Source organism: Somniosus microcephalus, chromosome 30, assembly GCF_052327205.1.
Source record: "Somniosus microcephalus isolate GS21.2 chromosome 30, FLI_Smic_1.0, whole genome shotgun sequence".
Taxonomy (NCBI): Eukaryota; Metazoa; Chordata; class Chondrichthyes; order Squaliformes; family Somniosidae; genus Somniosus; species Somniosus microcephalus.
Window position 1 is genome coordinate 41126921 of NC_141016.1, and position 13922 is coordinate 41140842.

Genomic DNA, 13922 nt, shown 5'->3' on the forward strand with positions numbered 1-13922 from the left:
GATAATGAGCTGCCTGCATTAAAAGGCCACAGAATGATGCGCTGAACTTATTTCCGGGGTTTTCATGCGGTATCGGACCCCCGCACTCCCAACGCGCCTCCAAATTAATATTATAGAGTACAAAAGCAAGGAAGTTATACTAAATACCTTTATAAATCACTGGTTTGGCCCTAGCTGGAGCTCTGTGTTCAATCCTGGGCACGACACTTTAGGAAATATTTCAAGGCCTTAGAGAGGGTGCAGAGGAGAAGTACCAGGGATGAAAGACTTCAGTTACATGGAGAGACTAGAGAAATTGGGGTTGTTCCTCTTACAGTAGAGAAGATTAAGGGGAGATTTGATAGAGGTGTTCAAAATCTTGAAGGGTTTTGATAAAGTAAATAAGGAGAAACTGTTTCCAGTGGCAGAAGGATCGGTAATTGGCAAAAGAACCAGAGACGACATGAAGAAACATTTTTTTATGCAGCAAGTTGCGATGATCGGGAATGCGCTGCCTGAAAGGGCGGTGGAAGCAGATTCAATAATAACTTTCAAAAGGGAACTGGATAAATACTTGAAGAGGAAAATATACAGGGTAATGGGGAAAGAGTGGGGGAGTGGGAATAATTGGATAGCGCTTTCAAAGAGCCGGCATGGGCAGGATGGGGGCAGAATGGCCTCTTTCTGTGCTGTATCATTCTGTGATTCTTGTACCAAATTGTAACCAGTTATGCTGCACGATGCTGTTGTGCTGTCAGTCTGTAACCACCAGGTAGCACTGCACTCTATAGTGTAACAGGCTTGTGATCTGACAGTGTCAGAGACTGCACAGAAATACTGCAAACAGATGGGACACAATTGTTTGTTGGAGGACGCTAGGGGGCAGTTTTATGTGCTTAAATATATATGTCTATTGTGTATATTGCAGCAAGGTGATTAAAATGAAATATGTTGCATTTATACAGTCGTCAAAACATCTCACAGTGCTTCACACTATTACTCCAGCTGCAACCCTTCATCAGACCTGAAAAAAATGAACAAGTATTTAAACATAACGGGACTGGAGGAGAAGGTGAAGGAACAAGAAGGGGAAAAGACACAAACACAAGAGAGGGCGTATTGCAGGAATGATCGCGCTCTGCTTGAAAGAAAAATATCTCCTGTTGTAAAGAAAGTTGAGGCTACAGCTAAAGTCAATGTAAGGGCCAGAGAGCTGCGGGGTGCCCCTTAGGATAGGGTGCTGTTCCTGAACCTTACACTGGGCTTGGTTAGAACCCAGAAGAAGGGTCAGAGGTCAGAGTGGGAGAGAGAGCAAGTGGCAAGCAAAAGGCACACTTGCTGACAGGACAGAGGTGTTAACCTGTGCCGAATCTTTATTTGGTCTGCCCAATATAGAGGAGACTATACCATGAACAGTGTTATGAATCTTATGATCCATGAAGACAGACTCATGAAATAACACTGGACGGCCAGCTGGTGGCGCTGTCCAAGGAGTATAAATACTCGGGCGTGGGCCCAGCTTGCCCAGGACATTGTGTAAACAGGAGCTAGTGAAAGATAACTAGACCTCCATGTTTTGAAACAAGTTGATTAAAGCCTTGCTTTATACTCGAAACAAGTGTGTAGTGAGTTTTATTACATCAAACAGCAAATAGAGTTGACTAGATTGGAGGAAGGACACATAAATTGCTGTCTCATGTGGAAGGAGTGTTTGAGGCCCTGACCAGTGGTGTGGGAGGAAGTGAATGGGCAGGCATTGCATCTTCCCGCGCTCACACATAGAAACATAGAAGATAGGAGCAGGAGTAGGCCATTCGGCCCCTCGAGCCTGCTCCACCATTCAATGAGATCATGGCTGATCATCCAAATTCAGTACCCTGTCCCTGCCTTCTCTCCATATCCCTTGATCCCTTTAGCCTTAAGAAATATATCCAACTCCTTCTTGAATATATTTAATGAACTGGCCTCCACTGCCCTCTGTGGCAGAGAATTCCACAGGTTCACCACTCTCTGGGTGAAGAAATTCCTCCTCATCTCAGTCCTAAATGGCTTACCCCTTATCCTTAGACTATGTCCCCTGGTTCTGGACTCCCCGGCCATCGGAAACATCCTTCCTGCATCTAGTCTGTCCAGGCCTGACAGAATTTTATAGGTTTCGATGAGATCCCCTCTCAATCTTCTAAACCCCAGTGAGTATAAGCCCAATTGACACAATCTCTCCTTACGTCATTCCTGCCATCCCAGGTATCAGCCTGGTGAATCTTCGCTGCACTCCTTCCATGGCAAGAACGTCCTTCCTCAGATAAGGCGACCAAAACTGCACACAATACTCAAGGTGTGGTCTCACCAAGGCCCTGTACAACTGCAGCAAGACATCCTTGTTCCTGTACTCGAACCCTCTTGCTACGAAGGCCAACATACCATTTGTCTTCTTAACCGCCTGCTGCACCTGCATGCTTACCTTCAGCGACTGGTGCACAAGAACACAATCAGGTCTCTTTGCACTTCCCCTTCTCCCAATCTATTGCCATTCAAATAATAATCTGCCTTCCTGTTTTTGCCACCAAAGTGGATAACCTCACATTTATCCACATTATAGTGCATTTGCCATGTTTCTGCCCAATCACCCAACCTGTCCAAATCGTACTGGAGTTTCACGACATCCTCCTCACAGCATACCCTCCCACCCAGCTTTGTGTCGTCTGCAAATTTGGAGATATTGCATCCAATTTCCTCGTCCAGATCATTAATGTATATTGTGAACAGCTGGGGTCCTAGGACCGATCCTTGCGGTACCCCACTAGTCACTGCCTGCCAGTCAGAAAACGACCCGTTTATTCCAACTCTTTGCTTTCTATCTGCCAACCAGTTCTCTATCCAAGTCAATGCCTTGCCCCCATTCCCATGTGCCTTAATTTTGCACGCTAATCTCTTGTGCGGGACCTTATCGAAAGCCTTCTGAAAGTCCAAATACACCACATCCACTGGTTCTCCCTTATCTATTTTACCAGTTACATCCTCAAAAAATTCCAGTAGATTAGTCAAGCACGATTTACCTTTTGTAAATCCACGTTGGCTTTGTCCGATCCTGTCACTGCTTTCCAAGTGCTCTGCTATTACATCTTTTATAATGGACTCTAGCATTTTCCCCACTACCGATGTCAGGCTTACCGGTCTATAATTCCCCGCTTTTTCTCTACCACCTTTTTTGAATAGTGGGGTAACATTAGCTACCCTCCAATCCATGGGTACTGTTCCAGAGTCTATCGAGTTCTGGAAGATGACCAGCAATGCATCTACTATCTCCAGGGCCACTTCCTTAAGTACCCTAGGATGTAGATTATCAGGCCCTGGGGATTTATCGGCCTTCAATCCTATCAACTTCCCTAACACCATTTCCCTACAAATACTGATTTCTTTTAGTTCCTCCCTCTCATTAGTCCCTATGTTCCCCAACATCTCTGGGAGGTTATTTGTGTCCTCCTTTGTGAAGACAGAACCAAAATATGTATTTAATTGGTCTGCCATTTCTTTGTTCCTGAAATGAAGAATAGATTTGCCTTTCTAATCTAGGCTTTATTAACTTAAAAATCCTGTAGCACATCTTCAACACCCAGTCCCAACTAAAGGCTGGAAAGAACTGAATTTAAGATGGCCACCACAAATCACATGACATCAACTACCAATGAGATTACAGCATATATCCCAAGGCAGGAAACAAACAACCAATCACAATACTTCTTACTAAACATAAAGAATAATCACCACATTCACCCCTCCTTTTAAAATATACTCCAACCTAAATAACCTTTACAATTTATAATTAATTATTTACAACTAAAACTATGCACAGACAAAATAAAACTATTCAACATGACACAATACTAAGTGAGCAACAACAAATAGTAACATTGCACATAAGTATTAAGTATCTCTCAACTAAAACAATATAATATAATATTTCAACAATTTTAAAACATTACTATCAATTTAAAAGTCCATTTTCAATCGGTCGACCGGATATCTTGTTCGTGTCGACCTTCTTAACCTTGGTGAAATTCCTTGCCCTCCCACACCAGGAGACACAGAAGTATCTTCTGCAGGAAGGCTATCCATATCCCGATTTTCAACGGTTTCCGGATTAGAAATCCCATCAGGAGGTAAACTGGGACGGTCATGAACAACCATCGAGGGCTGAATAATAGAAGTATAATTATCTGCAGTCGGATTGGAAATATTCGTAGTATCTGTAACAGCATCCACATTATCTGAATCATGACTATTGTTAATATCCTCACAAGGAGCCAAGTCTTTAATTGAAACGGTACTTTCTTTCCCATCTTGGAATCGAATATGAGCATATTGGGAATTTGCCTCCAACAGCTCCACCTCCTCCACTAAAGGATCATATTTTGACAATCTAACATGGCGTCGAAGCAGCACAGGTCCCTGCATAGTAAGCCATGAAGGTACCGAATATCCCGTAGTAGATCTCCGCGGATAGTTAAAGAGCCTTTCATGGGGGGTCACATTAGTAGCCGTTGAAAGCAATGATCTAATGGAATGCAGGGCATCAGGCAGTATCATTTCCCACTGTGTATTCTTAAGGTTCCGGGATGTCAAAGCCAACATAACTGCACTAGGAACGGCCGCCCGGAGGCTGATTGCCACTTAAAATGCCCGCTAGCGCTCATTAAAGAGACTGCAGGGCATTTTAGTGGCTAGTGCTAGTCTTAAGGCCCTCTCCTAACTGTGGCCAGCCATTAGGGAGTTGATGTGGATTTCAAGGGCTACTTAAAGGGATACTCACCATTTAATACAAAAGCAAAATACTGCGGATGCTGGCAATCTGAAATAAAAACAGAAAATGCTGGAAATACTCAGCAGGTTAGACGGCATCTGTGGAGAGAGAAACAGAGTTAACGTTTCAGGTCGATGACCCTTGGTCAGAACTGGAAAATGCTGGAGATGGAACAGGTTTTTAAGCAAGTGCAGGAGCAGGGAAAGAGGGGAGGGGAGGAAAGAACAAAAGGGAAGGTCTGTGACAGGATGGAAGGCAGGAGAGATTAAGAGACATTAAGAGATGGTGCAAGGCAAAAGGGGATGGTAATGGGATAAGTTAAGAAACAAAAGATGGCTCTAGATGAAGTGTAAATGGCAGAATGAAAGACAGCTGCCATGTGGGAGAGGGAAAAAAAGAAGTAAAATAAATGGGAAAAAAAGAATAGGGGCAGAGGTTATGATCTGAAATTGTTAAACACTATGTTGAGTCCAGAAGGCTGTAAAGTGCATAATCGAAAGATGAGGTGCTGTCCCTCGAGCTTACGTTGAGCTTCACTGGAACAGTGTAAGAGGCCGAGGACAGAGAGGTCTGAGTGGGAGTGAAGCGGAGAATTAAAGTGACAGGCGACTGGAAGATCGGGGTCACCCTTACGGACTGAACGGAGGTGTTCCGCAAAGCGGTCACCCAATCTGCGTTTGGTCTCCCCAATGTAGAGGAGACCACATCGTGAGCAGCGAATACAGTATACTAAATTGCAAGAAGTACAAGTAAATCGTTGTTTCGCCTGGAAGGAGTGTTTGGGGCCCTGGACAATGGGAAGGGTGGAGGTAAAAGGGCATGTGTTGCATCTCCTGCGCTTGCACGGGAAGGTGCCGGGCGTAGGGGAAGGGGTGTTGGGGGTGATAGAGGAGTGGACCCGGGTGTCGCGGAGGGAGCGGTCCCTTCAGAATGCTGAAAGGGGAGGTGAGGGGAAGATGTGTTTGGTGGTGAGATCACGCTGGAGGTGGCAGAAATGGCGGAGGATGATCTGTTGAATGTGGAGGCTGGTGGGGTGAGGACAAGGGGAATCCTATTGTGGTTCCAGGAGGGAGGGAAAGGGGTGAGAGCAGAAGCGCGGGAAACAGAACGGACACGGTCAAGGGCCGTGTCAACCACAGTAGAGGGGAATCCTCGGTTGATGAAAAAAGAAGACATGTCGGAAGCACTGGTATGGAAGGTGGCATCGTCAGAGCAGATGCGGCGGAGACGGAGAAACTGGGAGAATGGAATAGAGTCCTTACAGGAGGCGGGGCGGAAGTGTAGTCCAGGTAGCTGTGGGAGTCAGTGGGCTTGTAGTGAATGTTTGTCAATAACCTATCCCCAGAGATGGAGACAAGAGAAGTCGAGGAAGGGAAGGGAAGAGTTGGAGATGGACCATGTGAAGGTGAGGGAAGGGTGGAAATTGGAAGCAAAGTGAATGAAATTTTCTAGTTCAGGGCGAGAGCAGGAAACAGCACCGATACAGTCATCAATGTACCGGAAAAAGAGGTGAGGGAGGGAACCCGAGTAGGACTGGAACAAAGAATGTTCCACATGTCCCACGAAAAGGCGGGCATAGCTAGGACCCATGCGGGTCCCCATAGCAACACCTTTAATTTGGAGGAAGTGAGTGGAGTCAAAGGAGAAGTTGTTCAATGTGCTTTTGCCTTGCACCATCTCTTAATGTCTCTTAATCTCTCCTGCCTTCCATCCTATCACAGACCTTCCCTTTTGTTCTTTCCTCCCCTCCCCCCTTTCCCTGCCTCTGCACTTGTTTAAAAACCTGTTCCATCTCCAGCTTTTTCCAGTTCTGACCAAGGGTCATCGGCTCACCATTTAATGTTCACTTGCTGCTGGAGCTGCGAGGAGGACCTCTGAAACACATTGGGAGACTTTCTGGGATACTTTGTCAAGACTTCACCAACACTCGAGCAACATTTATTCAGCAAATTCTCTGAGAACTTCACCTAAAAAGAGTAAGAACCTCAAAAATAGAACCAGAATTGGGCCATTCGGCCCTTTGTGTCTGCTTCGCCATTCAGTAAAATCATGGCTTATCTTCTACCTCAACTCCATCTTCCCGCACTATCCCCATATCCCTTAATATTCAAAAATCTATCGATCTCTGTCTTGAATATACTCAATGACTGGGCATCCACAGCTCTCTGGGGTAGAGAACGCCAAAGATTCACCATCTTCTGTGTGAAGAAATTTCTCCTCATCTCAGTCCTAAATCGCCGACCCCTTATTCTGAGACTGTGACCCCTAGTTCTAGAGTCCCCATTCAGGGGAAACATCCTCCCAGCATCTACCCTGTCAAGCCCCTTAAGAATGTTCTACGTTTCAAAGAGATCACTTCTCATTCTTCTAAACTGTAGTGAATATAGCCGTAGTCTACTCAATCTCTCCTGATAGGACAATCCCCCAATCCCAAGGAATCAGTAAGTTGTGTGCTACTCCACCTTATTGAACACCTTCTAGGAGTCACCAGGAAAAAGGGTCATGGGCATCTTGCTAGGGGTCTCCCTTGGTCTGGACGATGAATGGGAGGAGGACATGAGGCCAGGCAGGGCAGCACCAGCTGCTGCAAGGAGAGAGGGACAGGAGGGCGAGGTGATACCTTCCTCCCTGCAGGTACAGGACACCCCATCTCCTCTGGACCTCCTCCACCAGAACCTGTGCACCCTCTCCCTCAGTCATCCTGCAACGTGCCGCTGTGTGTCAGCCAGTGCTCTCCACACCTTCAGTGGAAGTGGGTGTGTGGAGCCCACATATATTGCTCCACGAAAATAGCGTCTAATTAGCACTTGAGTGCTAAATCTGCAGGTTTCTGGTTTAGCGCCTCCGGGCAAGTTCAAATTATGGTAATCAGCAATTAGGACCAAAATTGTGTGCTAGGTCCAGACTTTCAAACAGGCATGCCTTATTAACACAGCACCCATTTAGTGCCTGTTTTCACCCTTTGGCTAAAATAACTGTTTGGATTCATACATAAAGAATGGTCACTTCGTTGAGATAGAAAACTATGGTCCGCACCTGTGAAACTGCACCTCACCAAGAATGCAGCACTCCCTCAATACTACTGAGTGTCAGCCTTGGCTCAGTGATAGCACTCTCGCCTCTGAGTCAGTAGGTCTTGGGCAACGTTCTCTTTAAGCTGCGTGGCCGCGCAGCGCTCAGCAGGTCCCGCGCAGCCAGTGAGCCGCTTTTAAATAGAAAAACTGCGCATGTGCAGAATTTTGAACGGTCCATGCTAGGGCGTTAAAGGGGCCGTGGGCCAAAACAAAATTAGGGGGAAAATTGGTCGTGGGTTCAAGCTGCAGTCCAGAGACTTCAGCACATAATAATCCAGGCTGACACCTCAGTGCTGCACTGCTGCAGGGGCCGTCTTTTGAATGAGAAGTTAAACTGAGGGCCCACCTCTCGGGTTGATATAAAAGGCCCCACGGTGCCATTTGAAGACGAGCAGGGGAGTTCTCCCCGGTGTCCTGGCCAATATTTATCCCTCAATCAACATCACTAAAAAAATCAGAATATCTGGTCATTATCTCATTGCTGTTTTTGGGAGCTTGCTGTGCGCAAATTGGCTGCCGTGTTTCCGACGTTACAATGGTTCCACACTTTAAAACTACTTCATTGGCTGTGAAGCGCTTTGGGACACCCTGAGGGGGCGATAGAAATGCAAGTCTTTCTTTCTTCAGGAGAGGATGAAAAAACAAATATTCTCGAGCTGCCCAACAGAGGGTGAGAAAAGTGGGCAAACACGAGACAGTGGAGATTCCAAAGAATCCGTTGGGAATGGGAGAGCTTTTTAGACTGCAGCAATGTTGTGTGCTTCATCTTTTTTTCCCGCAAACAACATTTTTAAGGAAATGTGTGAAAATGAAAAAGGAAACAAATGTGTTTGAAAGAGAACTCAAAATTTAATCAACCAAGGAAGAGGCTTTTTCTTCCATTATAGCAATAAATTAACCAATAATTTAAATAATAATAATAATATATCTTAACGGTAAATAATTAATACAATCATTAGTACTCAAGATCCAAAACACGACACCTTAGCTTCACTAAAGCTTAAATCCAAATAATATAAAAGGCAGTAACAAATATTGCTACCCGTACTTCACTAACATATCAATCATCTCAGTCCAGTATGACCAAAATTATTGTAATTAAAGGACAATTCGATCAGCTGCTGTTTATATCGATCTGTCTCAAATGGATTTCAAAATCTGTACTTAGTACATACACACGCTATCTCTAAACCAACTGATTTGGGTTCTGAACTGCACAGAGATTGAGAGGGTCTCATTCAGCTGTGAAGATTGTGATTCTCTTGTGGTGCTCCTTCACATCCATTGTGACAGGCTGTCTGTTAGTTTTGGAGGTGCTGATGTACCAACCACGGTACATGGCCGATTCAAACTCGAAGTGCAGGCCAGCGCCCGAAACCTTCTTAAAGAACACGAAGCGAAGCAGGTCAGTGGTGCTGCTGATGTCCCGCAGATTCTCATCCCATTTCTATGCAAAGAGAAAAATAATCGATAAGAACAAATTTAAATACAATTATATTTCAGATGAGAAAGCTGCAGGTAGTTTTATTTTAGGATATGCTGGTCTCCACAAGGCTGATTTCCTAACGAGGGCTGCTGGTGGGAGGTTCCGAGCCAGCAGCATATTTGTAAAATCAACCCTAACGTCACCAATCCTTTTACCGTCCTATTTCCTTCATGGGGAATTCAGCTCCTGTGGCTGAGAGGGCTGGTACCCTGATATTAGGGCTCTGCCCAGACTCCACGTAAGCTGACTATCTGGAAATGCACAAGGTGGTTGCAGTTTGATTTGGGGACTATTCTGAGCTAGCTGACCTTGGCTACGAAGGGGATAGAGGACTCAGCAACCCTGGGCAAGGGCGGAAAAAAAGCCAGGGTTTCAGCTCCTGACCGCTGACCCCTGCTGGAGATTGTATATGTTTGGATATTAGGTGAGGCCAGGATACGATTCAGCTGTGGTGCCACCCCCTCGAGTTAAACAACTTTCTGATACACTATCTGAGGATTGGCTCCATGGGCGAGGTAGTGGAAGGTGGCCAGCACCCATGGAACCCGTATCCCAGTGAGAGTCAATGCCTTCAAGAGGAGGGGAGATGGACTGTAAGATATGGGAGGAGGTTTCCCTGAGGCTGCGGAACCAGATTTTACATTGACTCTATGTTGGATATGGGCCATGACAGCCAGAGTGAAGGGAACGTTTCAAAACATGGACTGAATCCTCTGATTCATGTAACTTGTAAAGAATGAACAAGAGCAGGCTGGCAGAGGAGGCAGATCCTCCAGATAGCAATAATATGGGGCTGTGTATTTGTCAGTTAACTGTGCGATCTCTTACCTCCACCTGTATCGTGGGCCTGTCATGTGGGCCCGTGCAAGAGAGGAACAGATTCCGGCTGTTGATTCCCAGAACAACAGGCAAATAATTATCTTCGCTCACAGTTGTCTTGTAGTACCTCACATCCAGTGTTACTGTAAGTTAAAGAAGGAACATGTTAGTACAGTAGTCAGAATACATTGACACCAAGATTAATAAAAGTGCAGCTCCCCAGTTATTACTGGATAAATGCACCATCCGGACTGTAACTGAGCCATACAGGCCGGATGGTCATCGGGTTCAAGTTAACCAAGGCAGTCACTGGAGCATTACAATTGGCCCCAGCAACACTCCGCCAGGGAGCAGATGAATTAGCTAGGGTTCCTGCTCCTGGTCCCTATCAAGTGATCCCGTGGATATGCATTAGTCGGGCTCGGCTATGATGCGCCTACCCCATGGTTGAATAGCCTGACAACACTTTTGCCTCACAGTAAGAATGGCCATGTGGGTGAGGTACTGGAGGACGAGTGACTCCTGTAGAAATATATCCCAGCCAAGAGTCAGCACCTGTCCAAGGTGTCAGGACAGGAGGGGAGAGAATAGAGGTGGGGCAAGAAAGAGTGAAAGTGAACTGGAGAGAATTCCTCTTCCTAACAGGAAGATTTAAATAGTTTGGCCAACTTTTCCTTATTTTAACTGTTACAGAAAAGAACAAGAGCTGAGGTTACCCACCTGCGTCCTTTGGTTGCTGCAAGAATATGGCCAGGAGTTGGAGGTTCTCTGAGAGCAGCAGGGATTTGTCTTGATCATCCCTCACCCGCTGTTGCTCACTCCGCATGAACCTGTAAGAGCCGGATGCCTTTTCAGCGTCGTCATAGCTGATGCAGGTGATGGCTTCTGTTGGCACAAATCGAAACGAGTTATTTACCATAGCAAATTAACGGAGATTAATCAGAAAAAATAAATCTTGAACTGTAATATTTCTTTAATATTTGTTCCCGGGATGGGAAGGCTGCGTTTCTTGACCAGCCCTAGTTACCCTGGTGATGGGCCTTCTCAAATCTTTGTGCGAATGGAAATCCCACACCTGTTCGGTAGGGAATCTCACAATATTGAGCCAGCAACAATGAGGGATCAGCATCAACAGAACCACTGAAGCCAGCAGCATCCAGCAGTGATGATGCTAGATGCCACACTGGCCAGTGGAAGCAGTGGCGCCCTGAGAGTTATCCATCAGCACTAACAGAATGACAACACTGAAAAGGAAACGCATATTACCTTCCACGAGCGCATTGAAGTTCCTGAGCAAGTCGGTGTCCTTGAAGGAAGTGCTGTCGTATTCCCAGCCATCACCCGACGGCTGCTCCAACTTCTTTTTGAATTTTTCAATAGCAAGGACCATCATGACGGCCTTTTCCAGCGAGAGTCTGGCATTGCCGGTCGTGGTTATGGATGAGGATGTCCCGGAGATTTTCAGCTGGTAGCTCCCTTTGTCTGATCGGTGACTGGCAGTGCTCATCTCCATTAGATTTGGTAAAGTCTCTTGAAATGGGCTCTGCAAAATGAGCAAACGGAATCAGATTCACTGACTTCAGCCTCATTGGTGGGTGATGTGCTTTCTTTACCCAAGCCTGCAACCACCCATAAATGCCAAGGATCCTGCCATTGTTTAATGTGAGTTGAGATGAAGGAATGCGGTGTCTCTGTTACACCATGAAATAAGAATTGCACTCAGGATGCACTCGGGATTGTCTGGGCTCACTGCAATTAGTGCAAAAACAAAACCTGCCAACGGCTACAGGCACCCCAGACTGATACCATACGGGCTGGCAGGACGGCTGAGAGCGAGGAACCTCTCGCAGCCAGGATTGGTGGGCTGGAGCATCGGTTGGGGCCTGAGAATTTAATCTCTGCAATGAGAAAGTATTTCTAAAGGGGCTCCTTTGGCATTTGGTATTCTGCTCCCTCAGAGCACTTTAATATTTACCAACTCAAGCTTACTCTAACTTTAACAAAATGCATGTTCTTCCCCCCAATCTCAGTTTGATATAATCGCAGTGAAAGATTCTTACCTTGAGCTGGGGGCAGGAGGTAGGAGAAGTGAGGCAAGAATCTCTGCTGCGTCGGTAACTGAAGGTTCTGTGGATAGAGCAATCATCACAGTCAGTTCATATTGGCTTCAGTGACTGGTTAACAACACATGAAAGCAGCAACAAGCTAGTTAAATGGTAAAAATAAAACTCTCTCCAGCTGGTCCCAGGTGTGTGTACTGTACCTTTAAATATACATTATCCCATTGCGGTATTAAGAGCAGTGTGGTAGCACAGCAGATGGAATCCACACCAACTATTCCCAACACTGCTCAACTACCCATCTGTGTCACTGTGAAGGCCAAGTGCTTCACACAGGGAGGGGGACGTAACAGACGGAGAATGAGCACTGCACAACATCCGACAGCTGCTGGTGGCTCTGACCGTCCAACAGGAGCACAGGCTGGGGTTAGACCGGGGGGGTGGGTGGGTGGAAGGAGGAGTTCCTTCAGGCTGCTAGTTCTAGTAAAACCATAAGCATTTTGTTTTAGAAATCATTACGGTTTTCTTCATAAAGTGTACATTTTACAGCAATGTTTCCAATTTCATTGATAATGCCGGAGGAAATCTCACCATCTCAATTGCTTAACCCGATGGCTGTAATATAAACTATGTCTGAACGTTTAACACGAGGTGCGCCACCCCCACCCCCACCCCCAAACCCTCAAATAAATACAGAGGGGACTAAAACTAAATAATTTCTCCAAATCTTCTTTTAAATCTTTGTGATAAGGAAATCACAGAGAATAATTCTGTAGATTTGTTCTGGGGTGAGATCAGTTATATTTAGCAGCTGCAAACATGTCGAGGATTCAGAAATAGAGAGCGACTGCAATCGCTCAGCTTGGGTTTAAACGCTAAACAAAGCCCCTGAAGAGAAAACCCCGGTCTTACCTCAGCGATTCACTGTCAACCATTGGAATGGTCACGGATCCAACCTCAGTCCTCATGTCTCGTTTCTTCGCGGCAGGTTTGAAGCTATCAGTTGTTTGGGGTTATATCTGGCTGTGTGCCCAAGATTGTCAGGATGTCTCTGTAAGGATTACTGTGTCGCTGTACTGACAATCAGCCTTCTGCCCTTGTTTTATACATCGCGCCCTCTGCATGCTCCTCCCTCAAAGAGGGCTGTTCCACTGTGGTTGGAAATTTTATGATTGCGTATTTGATCGTGCAATCTTGCAATCCCTCAGGTTGTGGATATTCCCAAAATTAACCCTCTCTCCACTAGTAACCACCAAAAGTTTGAAAATCAAAAGCATTTCACTGCTGCTAAGCTGCATAAGATTTAAAAAACTAAAGCCCAGACTTTATTTATTGAGTGTCCAGGCAGCATTTTAACATCTCAGTGTAAAGATATTGAGGCTGTCATCTCTGTCATCTCCAACAATGTAGCCCCAAAACAGCGGCGGCAACAGAAACAATGCCGCAGCAAAATCAACGCTGGAGCACTCAAAGACCCTGCTAAGAAAGCCCTATTCAGCCTGCGCCTCACAAACAACCTGACAGCTCCCAGTGATGCAGAGACACAGAGTGCCCACAGCAACTGGTCTGCACTCAAGACCTCCATAATCAGCACCTGTGAAGAGACGCTCGGTCACTCGACCAGGAAACACCAAGACTGGCTCGACGAGAACGACCAGGAGATCTAAGAGCTAATAAGCCGCAAGCGCAAGGCATTCCTGATC

At 45.9% G+C, this 13922-nt stretch overlaps 1 protein-coding gene across 1 annotated transcript; it reads right to left on the reverse strand.

The window, feature by feature from the left end:
- Window positions 1-8681: 8681 nt before the first annotated feature.
- Window positions 8682-13528, reverse strand: LOC147098166 (interleukin-1 beta-like). Its single transcript, XM_085971366.1, has 6 exons — window positions 13132-13528; window positions 12220-12286; window positions 11426-11702; window positions 10880-11044; window positions 10169-10302; window positions 8682-9301 (listed from the first exon to the last, which is right to left on the reverse strand). Exons 1-6 carry the CDS (start codon window positions 13185-13187, stop codon window positions 9089-9091), a joined length of 912 nt encoding a protein of 303 aa, XP_085827492.1. The 5' UTR covers window positions 13188-13528; the 3' UTR covers window positions 8682-9088.
- Window positions 13529-13922: the final 394 nt, after the last annotated feature.